Source organism: Mastomys coucha, unplaced genomic scaffold (assembly GCF_008632895.1).
Source record: "Mastomys coucha isolate ucsf_1 unplaced genomic scaffold, UCSF_Mcou_1 pScaffold22, whole genome shotgun sequence".
NCBI lineage: Eukaryota > Metazoa > Chordata > Mammalia > Rodentia > Muridae > Mastomys > Mastomys coucha.
Window position 1 is genome coordinate 187,216,061 of NW_022196905.1, and position 24,374 is coordinate 187,240,434.

The 24,374-nt window shown below is 43.3% G+C and overlaps 1 protein-coding gene across 5 annotated transcripts in view; it reads left to right on the forward strand.

Annotated features, from left to right (window-relative positions):
• Irf2 (interferon regulatory factor 2) overlaps positions 1 to 24,374 on the forward strand; it is a 110,681-nt gene that overhangs the window by 43,699 nt on the left and 42,608 nt on the right. For all 5 annotated transcript variants that reach the window (XM_031339737.1, XM_031339738.1, XM_031339735.1 and 2 more), the window contains exon 2: positions 10,847 to 10,939. In XM_031339737.1, coding sequence (XP_031195597.1) covers positions 10,853 to 10,939 — 87 coding nt within the window. In that variant the 5' untranslated portion in view covers positions 10,847 to 10,852. The remainder of the gene's footprint in view (positions 1 to 10,846; positions 10,940 to 24,374) is intronic.

The window sequence follows — 24,374 nt, forward strand, 5'->3', positions numbered from 1 at the left end:
CACACACACACACACACACACACACACACACACACACACACTGTTAAAGGTCAGTTCAGCCTAAATTTAATTCTTTTTAAACTTCATCAGCCACAGTATTAGTATCAACGATGGTACAGCACCATATATGACGAGGTCCGAAATAGGAGGAAGTTTCTTGGAGTTATGTTGACTCTATTTGTAGCCTTTCTATTCTATACTCCAATTCATTACAATTAAATTAAACTTGCTGATCATAAACCAAGAATACCAATCTTGGGAAAAACAAACAAATAACAACACCCCCCTCCCCCCAAACACATTACACAGTGCCCTAGTGAGCTTTTCCCAGAGTTTTGAGAAACACTGGGTTTTGGATTGGATCTTGAGCCTCGCCTCTTCTCTGAGATCAGGCTGGGTAAGTGGCTTTATTACAAGACGGAGATGAGACCCTCTCGCCCAGGGTGGCTTGCTAGGAGGCCAAATGAAGTTATGCATGGGCAGCACTGGGCTCCTCGTAAGCTCTGGAATGAACATGGTGCTGGAAACCATGGTGGCTGTCATCGCTTAGCTCCTGCTTCTCCCTGTCTGTGTACTTCTGCATGGAATTTCTTATACAGCAGTCCATGTGAGGAGTCTAGAATATCCTATAAGACATGAATGCAGATTTGGGGAAGGATTATTGCGTGCTAAGGAAGAATGATGATTTCCCTCTTTCTGTTTTCAGAGGGAGCACTGCCCCTCTCTCCTGATCTTCCTCTCCCCTCATCCCCACTTCTCCCTCCCTTTAAGTTTTTTTCTTTTTAACTTATCTAACCCATCTTTTGGGATGGGCTTCCTTTTTATCTTCCTTTTTACTCATCTCTAAAAATGGAAATAACAATATATGATGGTTAAGGTGGTTGTGTGTACTACTGAAGATTCGTTTCTCCAGTGGTGGGTGACTCAGAGCGTCATCTTTGATGCTGCCTGGGGCAGTCTCTCTGTTCTCATCAGCACCACAGCCCTGCTTTGACCCTCTCTTACCTCACTCAGCTTGTCTGTTGAACTCTCTTTGGCCAGGCACTTCCTCTGATCCAATCTGCTCTTCCTCTGTCATAAATGCTTTCCTTGGAAATCCAATTAATAGTGATTTATGTATTCCTTATGAACTATTTAACTTAGCTGGCAATTAAGCACAGACTGCTCTCTGGTCTCCACTGCATCGTTTTATTATGATAATTACAGAATTATTAGTTAGCGTTATATGATTTATGTCTCACATCCTCAGCTAACTTATGAGTTCCCTGAGGGTAGCAATCACTGCTTCCATATCTCCAAGTACTCCTATCCCACTACAGCAATTAGCCTAGGCAGGTCCCTGTAATCCCCTGTGTTAAGAACTATCTGTTGAGAGTAACGGGGACACAGAAAGTGTTTGCCTGAAGACAAGAGTGTCCAGTGGGCTGGGGACATGGGTGTGTGACATGGTAAGTGACAAGAACACTCAGAAGCACTTGGCAGAAATGATGTTGCTGCAGAAGAACCAGGGCGTGGCATGACCATTGTCAGTGTGTAGGACAGAGATGCAAATTTAGTTCTGTCTTGCAAGATTTAGTTTGCAGCTTTGTTTCATTGTGTCTGGCTTGTGCCCCTGTCTGATATGACTTGTACTCTAGTGAGCTGATAAACTGTATAGAAAATTCTGGAAGGCTAGAGTTGTGGGATTTTAATTTTAATCTCGGTGTGTCTGTCTGTCTATGTCTGTCTGTCTGTCTCTGTCTCTAACTCTCTCAACTCTCCTGCCTTGGCTTCCTCAGTGCTGGGGTTATAGGGTGTCCCACCATGTTTAGTCAGCCTATGGTGGGAATTTGTAAGGTTTTTGTTTCCCAGTTAAAAAAAAATGACTTGATTTCATCTTTATTCTTGAAGGAAATATTGTCTGAGCATAAAAATCCATAAGGTGGTCATTTTTCTTTAATACTTTTCCTTTAAAATTATTTTTGGCATTGTGTGTGTGTGTGTGTGTGTGTGTGTGTGTGTGTGTGTGTGTGTGCTGTGGGGATTGAACTCAAGTCATTTGGCTTGCTAGCTTGGGCCTTTGCCTGCTAAACCCTGCTTAAGTCCCAAGGCTTCTTCCAAAGGTCTTCTGGTTTCCATTGTCTCTGTGTAGCACTGATTTTGAGCTTAAAGGTCTGGGATTTTTTTGCTATAGGTTTTGTTTTTTTCAAAGGTAACACATCTTTTGCCCTTTGGGGTATTTTTTCTTTTAATTTTTCTCTGTTTTGAGTTTAGGTATGGCTTTTATCTGTGTTTGGCCATTTGAGGTTTTCAGTGACTTTTGATGTGTGATTAGAAAATGCCTCGTTGTGGTCTTCTCAAGAATTTGCCTCATTCTTTGTCTTGTCTTCTCAGACTTTCAAATTAGCCACAGTTTAACCCTGCAGCATTCTCCTGTGGAATCTATGCTCTTCTTACCTCTTCTCATCTTTGTGACTTTCAGCCTCACTGTGGAATTTCCTTTGACTTATTTCCTGGTTCACATATATCCCCTCCACCCCCATCCAGGTAAGCTATTTTTAGGCCCATCCAATAAGTTCTTAATTTTAATGACATCCATTAATTCTATAATTCTAAATTTTTAGTTGTTTATCTGACAAAAATTTTCCCCCTTTGCCTTTTGTTTTCCTAAACATACTAGCTATAGCTGGTTTTAGAACTACCCTGCAGGCTAGGTATGGTGGCTCAGGCCTTCAGTCAGGATTTAGGGGGCTGAGACAGGTGGATCTCTGTGCATTTGAGGCCAGTTTGGTCTCCATAGTGAGACCTTGTCTAGAATAAATGTCTGAAGATGTTTGGTCTTTGTGTCTGCATTGTGTCATTACTGTGGACTCCCTCCCCTTAGCCCAACAGTGCCTCAGACTCAGGACTGTGGATGCCACCTGTGGAGCGAATCCCTGACTGCCATAGATCAAAGACTGCTGACAACTATCTCACCTCTGTCTCAGTTGCCTTTGAAGTTCCTTCCCTCTGGTCTCTTGTTTATGTTAGATGCTTTGACTATCACTGGTTTCGGTTCTCCTTTATGGTTTCGGTTTTGCCTTAATATATATATCCAGTTTTCCTAAGTAAACACACCTTGATAAAGCTTACTTGGTGTCCTTTCTTTGTGTCTCTCCCACCTTCTTATTTCAACAGGTTCTCAATAAATCTCCAGTCCGAGAGCACCTACAGAGTGTGGGCCCGCTGGCCGGACACCCACACATTACATCTGCTTAAGGCCTGTGTCTGTATCCTATGGGTCTGTTTCTACTGATATTTGTGGCCATTGATCTTTATGTTCCTAATTATAGTGACTAACTGTGGCGACTACATCAGGAGAACTCCAGACACAATGGTTAACCTTTGATAGTGTTACCTTCTTCAATGGAAGGTTTACATTTACTTTTTGGAAGCTCTAGGCTAATTTAATCTGATCAGAGGTCGAGCTGATTCAAAACAGAGCTTCTGTCTTTGCTTGGCATTAATCTATTTCTGCTTTAGTTATTTTGTTTGTGCACGCGTGTGTATGTACAAGAGTGTGCGCACATGTGTCTGGATGCATGTGGAGACCTCAGGTCAACATCGCATGTCTTTACCAGTTGCTCTCCCTCACAGTCCCTCATTGAACCTGGAGCTTATCAGTTTTTCTAGACTAGCTGGTCAACAAGCAAGCCCCAAAGATCCCTAAAGATCTAAAGCTGTTTATAGATGTATGCTGCCAAACCCAGTTCCTTCCTTCCTTCCTTTGTTCCTTCCTTCCTTCCTTCTTTCTTTCCTTCTTTTCATTATGTTTTTTATTTCAGCTTCAGGGATCCAACTCTGCTTCTCATGTTTGCAAAGCACTCTACTGACTAAACCACCTTCCAAACCTATCCATTTACTTTTTATTTATTTACTCTCACTTGTTTTATCTTATTATCAATTGTGAGTGAGTGAGTGAGTATGTGTAAGTACATGTGAGTGCAGGTGCCCATGGCAGCTACATGGATAGCCCCCTGACCTGGAGTTACAGGTGGTTGGTTGGACAGGTGTACACCCAAAACGAGTGCTGGGAAACAAGCCTGGGTCTTCTGAAAAAGCAGCAAGTGCTCTCAACTCCTAAGCTACGTCTCCAGCCCCCTTAGTTTATTACTTACAAAGCTTGGGAATGTTCCAGGGCCTCCTTTTCCTGGCTGAGTTTTGATCTCCAGTTGTCTCCTTAGTCAACTGAATGTGCCCCAAATTCTGGCCAGCTTCCAAGCCCCACAACCTCCTCCCAGGGGACACATGCTCTTGGGATCTCTAGAAGGACATAAAATCACAATGTTTGAAATTGTGTTTTAGGAAGATGCATGTGCTGGTGGTGTGTAAGAAAGAGAAACCTGTAAAGGAAGGGTCCACAGAACAACAGAGAGGCCATGCTAACTAAAGGTGTTCTAAAGTAAGAAGTAGAGCCCCTGGCTCCCCCATCACAGAGACTTCTAGAATCTAAGATCCCCGAGCAGGTCGCCTTTCGGCACTTCTCCAAGCTACCCCTCTATAGGGTTGGGTATGTCCTAATCAAGTCCCTGTCTCCTAGGGCTGCAATATTTAAATAATAGGACTCAACAAAACTTCAGCGTTAATAGCTGGTTTATCAGAAAATCAGTATTACTGATGTAAGTAGTATTGTAAAATTGTATTACTATCCCAATAACCAAATCTCAGTTATTTGGCCAGAAATTAAACATGGCTGCTGATGGCACCAATCAGGACCCTGGTGTTGTTAACTTCATGGGGAGATCAGTCATGGTATATTGATCACAAGTACCTTGCCTGGCTTTCTGCAGTGGCCTCTACAACACTGATAACTGAACAGTAGTTCCACTCTCTCATTGATTTTGCTTCCTGTGGTTTCTGTTGCCCCAGGTCAACTGTGTTCTGAAAACATTAAGTGTAAAACTCCATACAATTCCATAATTAAACCCGAAGCGTTAAATCACACACCGTGCTGAGGGCTGTGACGAGTTCTCATGCATTTGGCTGTAACCCACCTGGGCAGTAAGCCACCCACTTGTCCCGTGTATTCATGTCCTCCATGGTTGTCACCAGGAGCATCTTACTTATCAGATCAGTTGTCACAGTCTTGCATGGTCCGAGCTCAAGCAACATTTATTTTACTTAAGCTGTGCCCACAGGCCAAGGGTAGTGAAGCTAGCTACCAGTGAGGTTACTGAAAAGAAACCATAACACAATTTCTTCATAGTCAAAGCTGAGAGCCGGCGCCAAGGTCTGCATGTGGTGACCAGGGGAGAACTCTGTGGAGTCTGGTCTTTCTATAGGTTTGTACTTCCCTTCACCGAACCAACCCTGGATGGAGAAATTTAGCTTTTTTTTTTTTTTTTTTGGTAGATAACTATAAAAGCAAGAATAAGGTCAATACATTTTTAAAGGTAGTTGTTATAGGTAGTAGGGAATTAGGAGTAGAGACGTCTGTTAGAGGGTAGAGCTAAACGACCCCTCGACAGAAAGAGCAAGAAGAACAAGGTACGCTCACCTTCAACTATAGCACTACAGCACAGGAGAGCCTGAGTATGTATGGTTGTATGCATTGGGGAAAAAAAAAACAGTGAAAATAAATTTCAGAAAATTCCTAAACGGTTTTTACATGTTTATTCACATGCCTTGGTTTATTTTGTGTTCCTGAAACAAAACACTGGAGGTTGGGTTTTTATGAAAGAAAGGTTTTTAGTCCTAGAGTTTCAGGAACATGAGACCTCCTATAGCAGACATGACAGTGACAAAGACTTTTGGAATTAAGTTTTAGGGGAGGTGCAGCGCTCGCTTATGAAAGCTTTGTAAGATTGCTTGTAAGATTGATTTTCCTCTTATGTGTGTGGGCATTTGCCCACATGCCTGCCAAGTCTGGAGAGGCCGGAAGAAGGCATCAGTTTCCTTGGAGTTTTAGGATTACAGACTGTTGGCAGCTGCCACGTGGGTGCTAGGAACCAAACGCTGGCCCTCTGCAAGAGTAGCTGTGCTCTAAACCATGGAGCCATTTCTCCAGCTCTCTAACAACCATTCATTCAGGAACAGATCCAGTCCCTTGGGACCTATCCTGTTCCAGAGACAGCATCAATCTACTCATGACATGGGGCTCCAGAGCCTGGCAGCAGACTATCTAGACCTCTTGGCATTCCACCAGGCTTCCTTTGACCTCACTGGGTAAAAGGTACCTCACAAGTTTCTAGCTTACGAACCCTGGAGGGTCAGACCAAACAGTCAGCTACAGTATTGTGGCTAGGGACAAGATAAACATTGACTCTTGTCTGAGCTGAATTCCTGTTCGTGATGGGCTAACAGACAGATGAAGCTGTAGGCCTGGCAATTAGATGAATGGGAAAGATCTGCCAGCTGGAAAGACCAGACGTTGCAGGATGCCACAGAATACCCAAGCAGTTCATATGTAAAAATTAAAGGGTATCTGGATCCCGGCTTCTCAGAGCATGGGCCAGGGAACTGCAAGCTTCTTCGTTTTCTCTCTGGCAATTGAATTGTTGCACAATGGCCTTCCAGGACCTGTTGGGTCAGGCAGGTCTTTTGAGTACTTCCTGTTGTTGCCTGGGGTCTGGTTACTGGTCTTTCTTCTTCAAGGTCTTTTTGTTTTCTCCTTCCTGTGCTAGTTCTTGTGGCTGCCATAACAAAGTACCAGACTGTGTGGCTTATCACCATGGCAGTGTATTTTCCACAGTTCTACCACAAGTAGAAAACCAAGGTGCTTGCTCCCTCTGAAAACTATAGCAGAGGCTCCATCTTGTTGGATTGAACAAGGTACTGGAAGCCTGAGGCATTCCTTGGCTTGGGCGTGAAGATTCACCCAGTCTCTGTTGTTGTGTACATGTACATGTAGCTGTCTTCTCTCCATGTCAACATCAATAGTTTCTTCTTTGTGTATGTCTGTGTTTTCAGTTCCCTCTTATAATGACATCAGCTTCTGGTGAAACGCTGTTCAGGACATTTTCATCAGTAGATAAATACATAGCCTTTATGTTTTAAGATAACTTGTTTAACACACCCTGTTGATTAGCACTGAATTTGTGCTGAGCAAAGTGGTATTCACCTTTAATCTCAGCATCCAGGAGGCTGAGTTGTGCAGATCTCTGGGAGTTCGAGGATGGTTCGGTCTACATAGCAAATTCCAGGGCAGCCAAGGCTACATAGAAAGACCCTATCTCAAAAATAAACAACCACAACAAAATGACCTCACAACCAAACACATATGACACTGGTATGACTCATGCCTGAGTCTCTTGAGTAAGCTCATCTGATTACATCTATCTTCTGCATGAGGCACATCACAGCCTCTCTCTCTCTCTCTCTCTCTCTCTCTGTGTGTGTGTGTGTGTGTGTGTGTGTGTGTGTGTGTGTGTGTGTGTGTGATCTTGGATTGTTTTGTGTTGTTATAAGAGGCAGATTGAGTCATTTGTAAAGGACAGAAATCCTTTCTTCTGTAAGTCTCACCAGGCAAGTCCAAGATCAAAGCAGTAGCAGCTAGTGAGAATGTACTTGGAGTGTCTCCACATGACAGAAGGCAGAAGGACAAAGGTGACAAAACCTGAATCTCCACATGTCAGAAGTGCATATGAGCAAGGGAACCTATCTTGAGAGTGCTTGTACTGAAATTTAAATGTGTTTATATGAAGGTATAACTCCCACTAAATAAATATATCCTCAAAGACCAAAATACCCAACACTGATATATTAGGGTTTTGGTCTTAATATGAAAATTTGAGGGAGCAAAAATAATCAAACTATAGTGGGTGGGTGAGTGTGAATATTTGCATGTTTGAGTATATTGATATTAGAAACCATAAGCATGAAAGTATGAATGAGTTTGATGCATGTGTGTACATTAGAGTGTGGTATGTGTGTGTGTTTGAATTGCATGACTTTAAGTATATAGGTAGGTGAATCTGTAGGTGTGTTTGAGTGTGAGCTTGTGGGTACATTTCATTGTACATGGGTATTTCAGTTTGTGTGAGTGCATAGGGTGAGGGGTTGGCAGGGAAACTTCCCCTTGCCCATCCTCTTCTGGTGATTCAACTGCTCAATGTACTCAGAGCTCAGCACTTTAGCACTACTTTGGGGGGTGTGAGAAGAAGTTCAATAAAAAACACAGAGTTGTGAAAAAATCTCATCCTAAGTAGACCACAGAAAGGACTTTAGTTTGAAGTGGGAGAGGGGCAGTGAGAATACAGAGAATTGCTCTGTTTGACCTCAGCTGGGTTCTCACCAGGCATCTGGCATTTTCCCCTTCGAGTTTCGTGAGAGGTTGTAATGACTACGGAAACAACGTAAGGATGCGTTTCTCAGTTATGAATACATTTTTAGTAAGCTATTTCCTTTGCACAGAACTTGGAAATAAAGTACACCAGCTATATGTCTCCTTATGAGCTATTGCTTAAAGAAGGGAAAGCTTCATGAAATGTTTCAAGTGATTATCATTTTTTCTTAAATAGGTTATTTGTGGGGAAAAAAGCTTGGGAGGAAATATATACTGAGGTGATCTCTCATTGGAAGCACAGCTACCCGCCCGCCCCTCATCCTGCCCTGCCACTGAGTTTAGGCAGCACTTCTGATACTCCACCTCAGAAGTAGCAACCACTGCTCCCTACTTATGACTCCGGAAGCTGTCCCCACTTTAGCTATTCTGTCCCCATTCCATGTCTTGAGGTCTTCCTCTAAGGGAAGATTTGAGGAGATTGTGGCCACTACTCTGTAAGGCAGAGCCTTTGCAGTGGCAGCAGTGGGAACTCTCCCAGCGTTCCCAGAGTGCTCTGGCAACTCCCTCCACTTGTACACAGGACTCTTCATGTTTCTAATTTCCTTCCTTACTGAGTCCTGTAAGAATCAAGATGGTTTATCCTGTCCAACTCTCAGAACCTCCTTTTCAGTCCAAGATCTTTGAATGGGTGGATGATGAATGACTAAGAGATTGAATGAATGCATGAATGGAACAGATTTGAGATTCATGAAAAACAGCTGTATTGGCGACTGTTTCATCACCACCCCATGTCCTTTTGTAATGCCTCCAAGGTTTTTATTACTGTCTCAATAGAATGGCCACCTGGAGCCTGCAGATGTTGCATGAGACCACCCTTCCATGGTGGCTTTGCCTCGCTTGCTCAAAACTTGCCTGGTCCTTGCATTGAACATTTACTGTGTAGAAGGAGGAACTTGGGTCTTTTACAAGCTTATGCTCTGAGGAGAGAAGTTCATCCTCTCAAAGAACTCACAGTTTGCATGGGAAAGTGAGGCTGTGCAGAGCTGAAAACTTTATAGGCAACACAAGGGATGAGATGAAAGCTGCGGCTGAAACAGCTGCCCTAAAGCAATGTCTGCTTCTCGAATAATTGAAGGAAGATCTGTGAGTGGTGTAGGAGTTGGGAGAGGAAGGGTTGCTCCAGGCTGGAGGTGCTCTGCAATGACCTTTGTGAGAAGTAAAGCGCTAGGTCTTGGAAGCTGAAGAAAGATTGACAAGGTCCAGGAGGAAGGAAGAGATGGGTGTGATCAAGACACACAGTGGACTTGAGCTTTGTGTGGGGGCAGTGTACTGAGAAAGGGGGGCATGGCTCCCATGTACAAAGGTGAGGTCCTTGCTGATCATGTCATGGTGCTTGTTTTCTTGGTGCCAGCCGGGGGACGGATCATAGAGGCTAGAGCACAGAGCACAGAGGATTGCTTGGCAAGATGGAAGAGAGAATTATGTGGTATGAATCATTTCGATCCCAATTCATCTGTAGAGAATTTTTTTTTTCAGTTAAGTTTGGAGGGAAGGAGTTAGAGACACGAGATGGTGTGGCTGCAGGTCAGAGAGAGGACTGAAAGGTCACACTGCCCGTGAAGTCATGTAGAGTGGAAGCCTGAGTCAGTGTCACCTTGAGTTCCAGGTGTCAGACTGAATGTAAATGTACACACATGAGTACGAAGATGTCAGGTAGAGAGTGGGTAGCAACCCTTATTAGTTATTCCACAGGGGCCGCATTTGGGTGGGAAAAGAAAAGACGGCTGTATAGTCTGGTAGAAGTGTGTGTGTGTGTTCCGGGAGACGGGAGGGCAGTGTGTGCCCTGGTGGAGGGAAGATATTTCAGCCATGCAAGTGAAAAGGGAAAATGAGCAAAGGAGAAAGGCATGCAAGTGAGGTCAGGGCAGGGAGGCTGGACTGGAAGGGAAACGCTGCACGCGGTGACTAAGAGATTGTACTAGGGGAGATGAGGAAGTAAAGAGAAGAACAGGGAAGTCGCTGCTGAGACCTGGACATTGAGTACGTCTAGAAGAATGACTAGACAGTAACAAACCTTAAGCTTTTAGTGAACTAAATTAATCAGTACTTTAGTGTCAGTGTTGAGAAGTCAAAGTATTGATACACCCTAAGTCCTCATGAATGTATTGGTTACCATAGCTTTGTCTCAGAACTGTTTGCCTGGAATTGGATTCCCTTCTGGAAGGTAAAATATTGGTCCCTGAATGTCTGATATGCTGACAGTTTCTTCTTTAAGCACAGCACAGAGAGGAAGGGTAAAGGTTTACTGGAGACGAAGTCACTAAGAGGGGTCTGGGCCTACAGCTAGTTGGGTGCATGGCATACCATGTCCATAAAAATTTCTTTCAGTTGAGAGCATGGAGAATGTCTGGCCTGGTCCATTTTCACATTGATTGGGAGAACAGGATTGTGGAGAGAGCAGATGGCAGGGGAGTTGAATATACTCAACTCCTGTCTACAAAGAGGTGTCTGGGAAAGTCCTGTGCTAGGGGGGCAGAACTTTGTGGTGCAGATGAGACAGTCATTTGCAGAAATACCAAATGCTGTGCTTCTCTTCTGCCACAGGGTACCATGCCGGTGGAACGGATGCGAATGCGCCCATGGCTGGAGGAGCAGATAAATTCCAATACGATACCAGGGCTAAAGTGGCTGAACAAGGTAGGTGCACTGTGTGTGTGTGTGTGTGCGCGTGTGTACGTACATGCATGTGTGTGTGTGTATCTGTATGTATGTGTATGTGTGTGTGTGTGAATGTATATGTGTGTATGTATGTATGTGTGTGTGTGTATGTGTATGTATGTGTATGTGTGAAGGTGTGTATGTGTGTGTATATGTGTATGTCTGTTTGGGGAAATGAGAGACAGAGAGACAGAAAGAGAGACAGGGAGAGAGAGAGACAGACAGAGAGGAAGTGGAGGAGGAAAGAAGAGAAAAGAGAAGAGAAGGTGGGTGTTTCTTGCTGAAAGTGTGCCCACCAGACCACCAAATAAAGTTGTGTTCAAAATCTTATGCTCATTCCTACAGGAAACAGCCAGATAACAGTGATTATAAAGCATGAATTCATGATATCAAAAAAGGTTTTGGCCACATTTCTGAGAGACAGACAGCAGGGCACAGGGAAAGGGTGAATCTTAAGTGACAAGTAAGGATGGACTGTGGGTTATGGGCCCATGAGTCATGAACGGGGTATAAAGCTAATTGGTCTTCTAGTTGGAGCTGTCATTGATTTATCTTTTTTCATGTAGTTATCTTTGTTCTGGATAAGTACATAAAAATATAATGGCTAGTGAAGTTGTAAAGTCACTGTGGAGCCCCACAGCTGCAGCTCGACGGTTTACACTATGCGCCCACCCCGTCACTGAAATGTATAGACTTTGGGCCTGACTAATCTCAATGAAAGTTATTTACAGTAAAGTTTTATTTTTTTTAAGTTTTTTTTTTTTCACCATTTTTTCAGACTCTCCTCAACCTGAGTACCTTTGGTTTCCAGGTGACTTGGTGAGGAGACTCCTGTGGGGTGTTCTCCTCTGACCCTCTCCTGTCTTCAGATCCGCTCTTTGCTTCTCCTACTGCCCAAGCTCTAAAGGATATGGGATTCCATGGTGTTGGGTGTTTGTTTGCTTGTTGTTTGTTTTAGTGGAGGACCTTTAAAAGGTTCCATTTTTGTTTTTATTTTGTTGTTGTTTTTGAGACAGGGTTTCTCTGTGTAGTCTTACTATTCTGAAACTCTATAGAGGAAGCTGGCCTTGGACTCACAGAGATCCTCCTGACTCTGCCTCCTGAGTGCTGTGCCACCAGTACCCCTGTCCTTTAAAAGGTTCTTTTGCTCTTCTCCCTTAAAAGGGAAAAAGCACTGTCCTGCTGGCGGTGGTCTCTCCCGCCTTTAATCCCAGGACTTGGGAGGCAGAAGTACTCAGGTGGGGATTACTGCTAGTCTAGGCCAGTCTGTTTGACAGAGTTCCAGGCTAGCAGGGATACAAAGAAAGACCCTGTCTCAGAAAACAAACTACAAACAAACAAACAAACAAATAAATGTATGTATTAACTTTATATGAAACCCTACTTGTGTGTCTACCTGCCCTAACAAAGTAGTTGTTAATCATTTACCTTACCCCAAATGCACGTGTGTGTGCATCTCTAACACTGTGATCTTTTAATACAGTTCCTCATGTTGTGATGACCCACAACCATAAAATTATTTAATTACTACTTCATAACTGTAATTTTGTTACTGTTATAAATCATAATGTAAATATCTGATATGCGGGATGTATGTGTGATGCTGAGAGAGGTCCTGATCCACAGGTTAAGAACCACTGGTTTAGAGGAACAGCTAAGTAGAATACCTTACACCTTCTCTAAGGAGGCCCAAGGGAGAATTTTTTTTCTTTCACCAAGAACACCAAGTATTCTGAGCAAATCTCTCTTTCTTCTTCTTCACCCTCCTCTCTCTTCATCTTTTAATCTAAAGGACATGGTGAATAATTTAATGGGGTCAGGCTTTATTTTTGTACCAGGTGTAAAAGCTTAAAACCAGAGAGCAGATTGTGGCCTGCTTTTAATGAATGAAAAAGATATTGTGGAGAAAACAAAACAAAACCAACCAAAACTTCTGGTTTCATTTTATCTTCTCAGATTCCTCTTGAACCTTTTTCTTTCCCTTGCCTATTTATTTTGAATTTAAGAGGACTGTAATTGAATATCTCTGATTGAGTCCTTTCTTTCAGAAAGGATGGGACACAGAGAAAATAGAAATAAATGAACTACATGCTTGCTTTACATGTCCTGTCATGTACTGGATGGTTTTGTGGCAAGCAGTATATCCTTTGCAAACTTAGAAGCTGAAGCTCAGGTATTGCTTAATCTTTTCTAAAAACACAAGCAAGAGTTCAGGTCACCCTTGATTGCTCAGTGAGCAACAATCCAAGTGGGGGGATAAGGAGAGAGGGATGGTAGTTTAGAGATAGTGGAGGGAGATGGAGGGTAACAGGCAAAAGCAATGGCAGCTGGCATGTTAAGTCGTTTTTGCTACTTATTCATATAAGCAATGAGTTACATACATCACCTCACTTAATCCCTACTCTGGGAAAGGGCTGTTATTTTCCATGTTGCAGACCAGGAAACTAAGGTACAGAGAGGTAAGGAAGGCTCCAGTTTGGATTCACGATGTGAGATTGAAGCATGTGTTTCTTGATTCTCAAGAAAAGCAAATGGTCTGTTTCTGATTTTTCTTTTTTGGACACTAGTTTCCTATTCTCTCTTTTGCTCCTCCTGAACCATGTCTGTGGACAACAGAAAGTGTCATTGTTCCTTTTGTGTCAACTAGGCACTGGCAACCTCAGTTGGGTGGTATTTACAGGAGGTTGACCAGTACTCTCTAGCTCTAAAGACCTATCCCAATGCCTATATTCTGGGAATGTGGCCCTATTTGGAGGTTTCAGATGCAGTTAAGGACTTCAAGATGGGAGCATTTGTATTATCTGCATGGGCTCTAAGTCCAAGGACAGGTGTCTTTAGAAGAGACTGAAGAAGACACACACACAGAGAGAGAAGCTTTGCAGAGCCAGGAGGTGTGGTGAAGTCACAGCCCAGGAACTCCTGGAGCTGTTAGAGCTTGAAAGAGTCTCTTTTAGAAGTTTTTTAAGACATTGAGACCCTGCAAACACCTTGATTTTGGCTTTCTGACTCTCAGAACTGTGATAGAATGTATTTCTACTTTAAGCCATGTAAAGTATGGTCATTTTTTATAACAGCTTTAGGGAGCAAGTGTCCCTACTAGTACTTCTCCTTCGTGGGGGCTTCTTGTATGCTACTCACTACCACCAGTGCTGGGGATAAAAAGGCCTTGTGCATACTGGGTGTCTTAGTCAGGGTTTCTATTCCAGCACAAACATCATGACCAAGAAGCAAGTTGGGGAGGAAAGGGTTTATTTAGCTTACTTCCACATGGCTGTTGATCACCAGAGGAAGTCAGGACTGGAACTCAAGCAGGTCAGGAAGCAGGAGCTGATGCAGAGGCCATGGAGAGATGTTTCTTTCTTTCTTTTTTTTTTTAATTTATAAAATATTTTTATTTATTTATTTATTTGTTTTTATTAGATATTTTCTTTATTTACATGTAAATTTCTCCATTCCCAGTTGAGAGATGTTTCTTACTGGCTTGCTTCCCCTGGCTTGCTCAGCTTGCTTTCTTATAGAGCTCAAGACTTCCAGCCCAGGGATGGCACCATCCACAATGAGCCCTACCCCCTTGATCACTAATTGAGAAAATACCCCACAGCTGGATCTCATGGAGGCACTTCCCCAACTGAAGCTCCCTTCTCTATGATAACTCCAGCCTGTATCAAGTTAGCACACAAAACCAGCCAGTACACTGGGCAAATCCTCTCCCACTGAGATACATCCCTAGCCTTGTCCGAATTTTTCTGCTCTAGGACCAGAGACAACAATTTCTCTTTGTATAACTAAACCTTTAGCATGCTCAAGGGACCCTTCCCTGCTGAGTTTCCCTGCTCTGGCTTGTGGCACCACAATTCTCTTCCAAAAGAAAACTGGGGAAGAGGGCAGCCTGCTCATCTCTTGAACACGTCTACAAGGCTGGGCCAGAGCCCATCTGATTAAAAGAAGCATGTCACTGTCTCTAGCTTCCTCCAGGCCAATGTTGACACAGGAATGGCTAGGCTGCTCCATGTCTGGGGGTCCCTGTTAGGTAAGAAACCCACAAGGACTAAGTTACAGTATGTGTGTGTCTGTGCACTTGGATAGTAGAGGCCTTAGATGGGTCAGAGTATTTTCTATCCTTACCTAAACTCCCATGGGCCTCTTTCTTTTTTTTTTTTAATTAGATGTTTTATTTATTTACAATAACTCCTTTCCCAGGTTCTCCTCAAAAAAAAAAAAGAAAAGAAAAAAGAAAAAAAAAACCCAAAACTAAAATAATCCCCTGTTCCCTTCCCCCTCCCCCTGCTCACCATCTCACCCCCTCCTGCTTACTGGCCCTGGCATTCCCCTACACTGGGGCATAGAACCTTCATAGGGCCAAGGTCCTCTTTTTATAGGATTTTTCTATCTGAGGCTTTTTGGCATTCATCTGTCAACAGAAATATTTCACTGAGGGCCTGTTGTCTTTTCCTTGCTATTTACAGGTACTCTAAAGTACCCGTGTTAGTATTTTGAGTGGCTGAACATCGTTCCAAAACCTCATTTCCCATTGAAGACTGTTGGGATTCTAGTAAAACAGATGTGCCATCCCTAAGACTTGGTGATTCTCCCACACCACAGTTGGTGTCTTGGTTCACTTTGGTTTGCTGTAACAGAATGTGTTAATCTGCATATCCTGGAATTTATCTAAGTCTCAGTACAGGTAGCTGAAGCTTCTGTACAGCATGGAGCCCAAGTCCTGGTAAGGGCTGCTCTACAACATGGTTGTCAGCAGAAGACGCAAGTCTGTAAGCTAAGAGAAAAGACCTGGGCAGGGTCCAACTTGCTGTTAAAAAAGAGCAGCAGATTCCTTAAGGAACAAGATTACTCCTATCAGACTCAATCCATTCCTCCGAACAGCACTAACTCATTCATGAGGGCAGAGCCTATGACCTAATTACTCTGCACTGGACTCCCGTCACTTAACCCATCCACACTATAGACAAAGGTAATCTTGCAAGACACACTCAGGCTACATCCAGACCGTAGCACTGGATGCTCAGGATGCATTTTTACCCATACCTATAAGTTGTTGGTACAGTACAGTATAGATGTCCTGATGGTTATTCTATGTACAATGCCAGATCTAGTATCTGATCAAATAGGAGGCTTTTCATATAGAGTGGCTTATGAATCTGTGAATGAAGGCAAGGGACCCAAATTCATGGCTATTTTTATTGTTGTGGTTGTTTTACACTAAGATAATCAAGCTTGGTGGTATATATCTGTAAACTTCGTACTCAACATTGCTGAACATTTGAGTCTAAATGGGTTAACTATGGAAACCCTGCCAGAAGGAGAAGGAGGAAGAGGAGGAGGAGGAAAGAAAGAAGGAAGGAAGGCAGATAGATAGGCAGGCAGGAAGGAAGGAAAAAAAGAAAGGAAGGAAGACAGACACAGGCAGAAAGGAAGGAAAGAAGGAAGGAAGAAAGAAGAAAGAAGAGAGATCAATGCTGGGACTAATAATGGGTTGGCTGCTATCATGTTTATCTCCAGGGAAGAGTCCAGCCAGTAATTAATTATGCCTTAATTTGTTTTCATGTCCTACTTCTAATAAAATTGAAGGAGATCTGTCATATAACAGAGCCCAGCCACAGTGGAAGAGTCCAAATAAACATCTAAGAAGTTGCCAGGGCAGCATCCTTATCTCTTATGAAAGAGACCCCAAAGGGCCACCTACTCTTTATGACAGTATTTGCAAATGGCGCACTATGGCTGAATCATGTCTAGAATGAATAGAAGACCCAATCTGCCCGCATCCAGATTTCTCTCTATCTAGCTTTATCTTTTCTATGTGGATAGGAGGGGGTGTTAGCATTGGATGATAGTGTATATCTGTAAGATTTAAGGATATCTCCTTATCTACTATATCATTGTCATTTGGACAAAGTCAATAATATTTTTTTTTGGTATCATTCAGATGCCTTGCATATTCACAAGATACCTTTTAAAAATAATTTATTTTTTTGAGATTATAAGTGTCATTACATCACTTCCTCCTTTTCTTTTCACCTCTGCACTCTTCCATGCACTGCCGCCCCCACACTCTTTTAAATTCATGGCCTCTTTTTCTTCTATTGATATTTGTTCTTAAACCATAAATATAACCTGTTGAGCCTGTATAATGTTACTTACATGTGTGTTCTCAGGTTGACCATTTGCTCACATGGGAGATTTATTTTTAGCTTCCCCAGATGATTTACAGACTGGCTGGACTAGTTTGCAATCCTACCAGCAGTGAATGAGAGTTCTGCTTTTTCCACATCCCGTCTCCAGCCTTTGCTGTCAATTGTTTATTAATCTTTAACATTCTGACTGGAATGCAATTAAATCTCAGAGTTGTTTTGATTTGGATTTTCCTCATTGCTAGGGATGGTGAATATTTTTTTAAAGATAATTCTTAGATTTCTGTTTTTCTTCTCTTGAGAAATCAATGTTCATATTTAGGTTTGTTTTTTTTTTTCTTTTTTTCTCTTTCTTTGTTCCAAGGTTTGTCTTTTAAATGGGTCTTTTTGTTTGTTTATTTGACTCTAGGTTTTTAGTTCTTTATGTACTCTGGATGTTAATTCTCTGTCCAATGTTTAGCCATTCTCTGAACTGACCCTAAACCTTGTTGACTGTTTCTTTATCTCTGTGTTTTTTATTTTCATGAAATCTTGCTTGTCAGTTGTTGACCTTAATGTGCAAGCCAATGAAGTACTTATTCAGGGAGTCCTTTCCTACACCTATATCCTGTAGGCACTGCCTGTGTTGTCTAATAAGAGTTTCAGTTTTACAGGTCTCACCTGTAGGTCTTTGATGTACTTGGAGTTAGTTTTCATGAAAGGTGCTAGATATGGGTCTTGTTTTCTTTCTTCTGTATGTGGACAGTTCCCCAGCACCAAGTTGTTGAAGGAAGATGTGTTCTCATTCTGTATCCTGCCACATTGCTCAATCTATCATTTCTAGAAGTCATTGGGTGAGGTTTTGGGGATCTCTAATAGATAGTATCGTGTGATCTGCAAATAGAGGTAGTTTGACTTCTTTCCCTATTTGTGTCCCTTTAATTTCCTTCTCCTGCCCTGTTGCTTTAGCTGGTGCTTTGAGCACAGTACTGAAAGAGAATAGGGACAGTGGGCATCTCTGTTTTCCTTCCTGATTTCTGTCCTATCGATTCAAGCATTTCTTCATTTAGGATGATGTTGTCTTGACTTTCTGACATACAGCCTTTATTATGTTCCAGCCTTTATGTTGATTATTATGATCATGCAATTTTGGTCTTTAAGTCCACTTATGTGGTTTATTATCTTTATTGACTTGGATATATTGAACTATCTCTGAATTTCAGGGATAAAGAAAACTTATCCATGGAACATAATCTTTTTGATGTATGTCTGTGTTTGGTTTGCAAGTTTGCTTTTATGACTTTTAAGTCTCTTCAAATTGTGAGCAGTAAGTGCCCCGTTTACCATGCATTCTGTCATTGACTGGTTGGAGAATCCAGTCTTGCTCTGGATTTATCTGTACAGTTGCTTGTAATTTTTGCCAGGCTGTTTATTTAGGAATGCAGGAGGCATCTCCAGCTCAGGCTCATCATTTCTCTCGTCACTCTGTGTGATTTCCATTCTGGTTGTTGGTAATCGCCGTAGAGATTTGTTTAGACCAAGGCACCTCGACAGCTCCCTGGACCAACGACCTTTCTCTTTTCTCACTTTCAAGCAGGCTTGTGTTTTTGTAAATATCAGACTATCTCTGCAGAGGGTAAAAAGTCCAAACAGAAGGAATGAACTAGTTGGAACATTTTATCAGTGTTGGTGTGTGTGTGGGGGGGAAGCAGAGGAAGATAGCAGAACGGGTTTCCACGGCGACCAAGGCGTGTGTGTGTGTGTGTGTGTGTGTGTGTGTGTGTGTGTGTGTGTGTGTGTGTGTGACAGTCTCAGCCAGTTCTCCCTCAGTTGCACACATGGGAGGACTCTGATGCATTCTTTCCATTGGAAGTATGTACAGCCACCATGTGTGCAGGACCATGAAGGACTGGGCTACTGGACTCTGAAGATGTGTCCGGGTCTATGCAGACACGTTGCAACGTTGTTCCTATCCCTTGCAAGAAAGGGATCTTTGACAAGAGACCTTGTTAAAAATCTCAATTTAAAAATGAATCTTGGGTCTGGAGAGATCGGTTCAGCAGTTAAGGGAGTATACTGCTCTTGAAGGAGACTCTAGTTCAGTTCCCAGCCCCCAAGTCGGGGTACCTCACAACCAACTGTAACCCCAGCTCCTCGGGGATTCAATGCTCCCTGGACCTGTGCGTAGAGACACACATACATATGAATACAAAATAAAATGCAGGTCTAGAATGAAACTTTTCTAGAATACTTTTCCATGAAAGTATTTCCAAGCTCTGGGATATATTTATTCAGCAGTGTTTTTTATGCAATATGAAAAACTAGTTAAAGCTATGTGTGGTTTTTAAAAGCTTACCACTTTAAATATTTCAGAGTGTACATTTCAGAGACATTAGGCATCTGCAGGGCATTCCACAGCCATCTACTAACTCCTTCCAGAACTTTTTTCACCCCACCCAAAGAAAACACCGTGCTCATTAAGCAGCCGCTGCCATCTCTTCTCTCCTTAGTTCTTGGCGACTGCTGAGTTACCTTTGGCCTGTACAGCTTTGGACTTCCTGGGTATTCCACATAAACGGGGCCATTGGATGTTCGTTCCCGTTGTGTTCCTTCTGTTGTGTCTGGGTTACTTTTGTTAGGATCCTCTTTGCAAAGTCCACCCATGTGGTTGTGTGTGTCAGTACCTCATTCCTGATCCTGGATAAACTAAATGGAATGATATCCAATGAAATACATGAAGTTCAGTAGAATGATAAGTCCACTGCATGCATGCGCCACACTCGGTTTATGGGTTCATCAGCTGGTGGACATTTGGACTGCTTCCATCTTTGGGTTGTCTAAGAATGTGCACATCCACATGTCAGTTTTTGTTGAATACTTATAATTCTTTGAGTACACATGAGGAAAATCATGGCGTTGCCACCACCTTTCTGAGGAGCGGCTGGGCTGTTTCCACAGTGGCTGTGCTTGTCCACATTCCCCCACAGTGCAGGGGGTTCCAGTGTCTCCTGATCCTCACTTTTTATCTTCTAGTTACCCTTAATTCCTTCTCTAGCCATTCGGGTAGGGCGAGGTGCTTGTTTGTTGTTGTTGTTGTTGTTGTTGTTGTTGTTTGGGTTTTTTTTGTTTACAACTCTCTAGTGACTGGTAGCAGCCAGCACATTTTCATATTTTTATACTTTTTTTTTCTTTCTTGGATAAAGGTCTAATTGGGTTCTTAATCATGTATGTGCACACATCCACAAACACGCAATGCTTGAAAAAAATGTCACCTTGCGAACTCAGGTTGTGTTATATCAGAACTCGTTTCACCTAGAAAACCTTTTATACTTATTCTTTGATGGTTTCATCCATGTAAACAACATAATTTGATCACATCCATCCTTAATCCTCTTTCCACTCCTCCTGGACCCCAAGTCTGATCTTGAGGTTCACTCTTTTTGTTTAATCCATTCACGGCATTTCATTAGTACCTCCCACAAGTACACGGGCCAGCGGTCATCTGCTAGAACATGAGCAATGTATTTGCAGACAGACCTCCGAAGGAAGATGGCACTCCTTCCTGAGCAGCCATCAACTGACAATACAGCTCCTCAGCCGGGGTGACACGTTGTGAGCCTGTCACCCTTCCATTCTCAATGTTGACTCGCTTGGTCTTGCACGGCAGAAACAGCTGGAGCTAGTTCCCAGGTCCAACTGTCATGATGCCTCACGGCATTCCTCCCCACTCTCCCAGTATTACAGTCATTCTACTCCCTTTGTCCGTGACGCTGCCTGAGTTTTGAAGCGTTGGATGTGGATAACTCATTCGGGACCAAACACTCAATAGTCACTCATTCTTTTTTTTTGTTTTTTGGTTTTTCGAGACAGGGTTTCTCTGTGTAACCGTGGCTGTCCTGGAACTCACTCTGTAGACCATGCTGGCCTCCAACTCAGAAATCCGCCTGCCTCTGCCTCCCAAGGGCTAGAATTAAAGGCTTGTGCCACCACCGCCCGGCAATAGTCACTCATTCTTAGTGACTTGGTGACTCTGACGAGTTGCAAGTCTGCACTGGAAGCTGCCCGTTGCACAAAGGGACTCCACTAGCTAAGGCTGAGAGCAGCACCATTTTGTGGCTGTAAACAAAAATATTTAGAAGGTAGTTTGGAAACATACCAATTTAGAAAACAAAACAAAAATGTACTGTGTTCCCAGCCAGGGCCTATGACTTTGATAGTTATGGATTTTTGACCAGATTTACAATACGAGACACAAATCTCCAGCTACGGATTAGGCCTCAAATGCAAGCAGAGAGAAGCTGGCTGCTGACATTGCTGTCACACTGCACCAGTGGACACGTTGCCTGCCTGGTCTGCCTTACAGCATGCAGAGTCCAGTACTGGACCACTGGCAGTTTAAGACGTTGATGTGTTTTCTCCCTGGCATCTTGGTAGTACCTTGAAGCATTCTGAAATCTAGGCATCAGGGAAACCTTCCCATCAGGTCAGTTTCGTCTTATTCACACTCATTTTAACAGGAAAATAAGAAACTGCATTGAATAATTTTGCTCTTGGATTTTTCATGCACATTAAAAAATTAAAATTCAAACCAGGCAGTGGTGGCACATGCCTTTAATCCCAGCACTTGGGAGACAGAGGCAAGCAGATTTCTGAGGTCAAGGCCAGCCTGGTCTACAGAGTGAGTTCCAGGACAGCCAGGGCTATACAGAGAAAACCTGTCTCAGAAAACCAAAAAAAAAAAAAAAAAAAATTAAAATCCCACTCATCCTTCTTCAGATCCCCCTCCTCGTTGGCCCACCTGTGGGCGACACATGCTGAACAGTGAAGAGTTTATGAAAATGTCTCTCACTTTCAGTTCTTCTTTATTAACTGACTGTTATAAATACAGTCAACCCCCCCCCCCCCAATAACAGTTATGGAAACTCTCCAACATTTTGAAACATTGTTAGTTCAGTCTCTGTGAGTGGTTTTGTATAGAGGTCTCAAGTCCCTTGGAGACAGCTGGGTCCCTTTCTAGAGATCACTGTGTGAGATCAGGTGGTGGAAATTCCCTACTGACCTTCTTTTTCTTTCCCCATTGGATGATGCTGGCATCCCTGGTATTTAGCAATTATCAGGAGTATCCAAAAACAAGAAAGAAAGAAAGAAAGAAAGAAAGAAAGAAAGAAAGAAAGAAAGAAAGAAAGAAAGGAAGGGAGAAAGAGAGAAACAACATCCCCTCAACCCCACCATATTCTGGGGCTTTAATCTCCATAGAATCCAACTCAACAGGGCAGAATATCCAAATCTAAAAAGGTGAGAGACAGTGTGGGAGGTAATAGGGAGTCACAGGACCTTGGCTTTGATTTAAGACACTTTGAACCAAGAATTCCTTGGTGAAATAATAGATTCTTTTCTTCAGCCTCTCACTTTGTAAAATGGAAATCATAAGCATAGCTCCCTAGGCATTTGCAGGAAACAAAAGCGAACCTCATGTGCACATGCACAGTCAGATGTTCCGTGTTTGGGCATAGTCAGAGGGTAGGCATGGTCAGAGGGCAGGCATGGTCAGAGGGCAGGCATAGTCAGAGGGCAGGCATGGTCAGAGGGCAGGCATGGTCAGTGTGCAGGCATGGTCAGAGGGCAGGCATGGTCAGTGTGCAGGCATGATCAGAGGGCAGGCATGGTCAGAGGGCAGGCATAGTCAGAGGGCAGGCATGGTCAGAGGGCAGGCATGGTCAGAGGGCAGGCATGGTCAGTGTGCAGGCATGGTCAGTGTGCAGGCATGATCAGAGGGCAGGCATGGTCAATGTGCAGGCATGGTCAGTGTGCAGGCATGGTCAGTGTGTAGGTATGGTCAGTGTGCAGGCATGGTCAGTGTGCAGGCATAGTCAGAGGGCAGGCATGATGAGTGTGTAAGCATGGTCAGTGTGGAGACAGGGTCAGAGGGCAGGCATGGTCAGTGTGGAGACAGGGTCAGTTTGGAGACATGGTCAGTGTGCAGGCATGGTCAGGATGCAGGCATGGTCAGAGGGCAGGCATGATGAGTGTATAGGCATGGTCAGAGGGTAGGCTTGGTCAGTGTGCAGGCATGGTCAGAGGGCAGGCATGGTCAGAGGGCAGGCATGGTCAGAGGGCAGGCATGGTCAGTGTGCAGGCATGGTCACAGAGGGCAGGCCTAGTCAGAGTACAGGTCTACCCACCTTCCTTTTCACACGTGGGTTTCACTATGAGTAGGGCTTTTTCTGGAGCATTAGTTTCTGCATGTGTTTGCTAGGTTGGTTGAGACCATTGTGAGTTGTAGTCAGAAACGTAGAGTCTAGTATAAAGTTCATATTGAACTTATTGCCAAACTGGATATCTTTGCATTTCTTTCTATTATGTCCAAGATGAGACCTACACCTGAAGCAGTGGTTTTCAAAACACTAGACATTGTTCCTTTAGCAGCATGACAAGAAGAAATACTAAAATACATAGCAGAAGTTTCAGCCAGTGGCTAGTTGTCAGTTGAGAGGAGAGGGGGACGAAGAAGTATGGAACATTGTAGTGTAAATCTTCACCTTTGGCCTTATAATACACTACGTTTGTTCTGTCAGGCCATGCAAGATTCTGAGTTTCCTCCTGGTCAGATTGTCAGAATTAGAGACCCAGTGGGGCAGTAGGATTTTAAATTTTTATTTTATTTAATTTTTCTTCCAGCTGTGTGTGTTGCATGTATACAACATGCTCATGGGTTTCCTAGTGTGCATGTATAAAGCTGGTTGTCCTCACCAGTAGCTTTCCACCTTAGTTTTTGAGACAGTGTCCCTCACTGAACCTGGAGCCCACTGACTGGGCAAGATTGAGCATGCTCCAGGAATCTTCTGGTCTCATCTTCACCAGCACTAGGATAACCGGGCTGTGCCGGCTAGTTTTATGTCAACTTGTGAGAAGCTAAAATCTTCTGAGAAGAGGGAACCTCAGTTAAGAAAATGCCTCTGTGAGATCTGGCTATAGATAAGCCTGTAGGAGTTTTCTTCGTGATTGATATGGGAGGATCGAACCCACTGTGGGTAGTGTCATCCGTGGGCTGGTGGTCCTGGGCTCTCTAAGAAATCAGGCTGAACAAACCATGAGGAGTAAGCCTCACTCCTCCATGGCCTCTGTATCAGCTCTTGCCTATAGGTTCCTGCCCTGTGTGAGTTCCTGTCCTGACTTTCCTCAGTGATAAGCAGTGATATGGAAGTATAAGCCAAATAAACCCTTTTCTTTGCTTTGGGCATGGTGTTTTATCACAGCAATAGTAACACTAACTAAGACACAGACATACA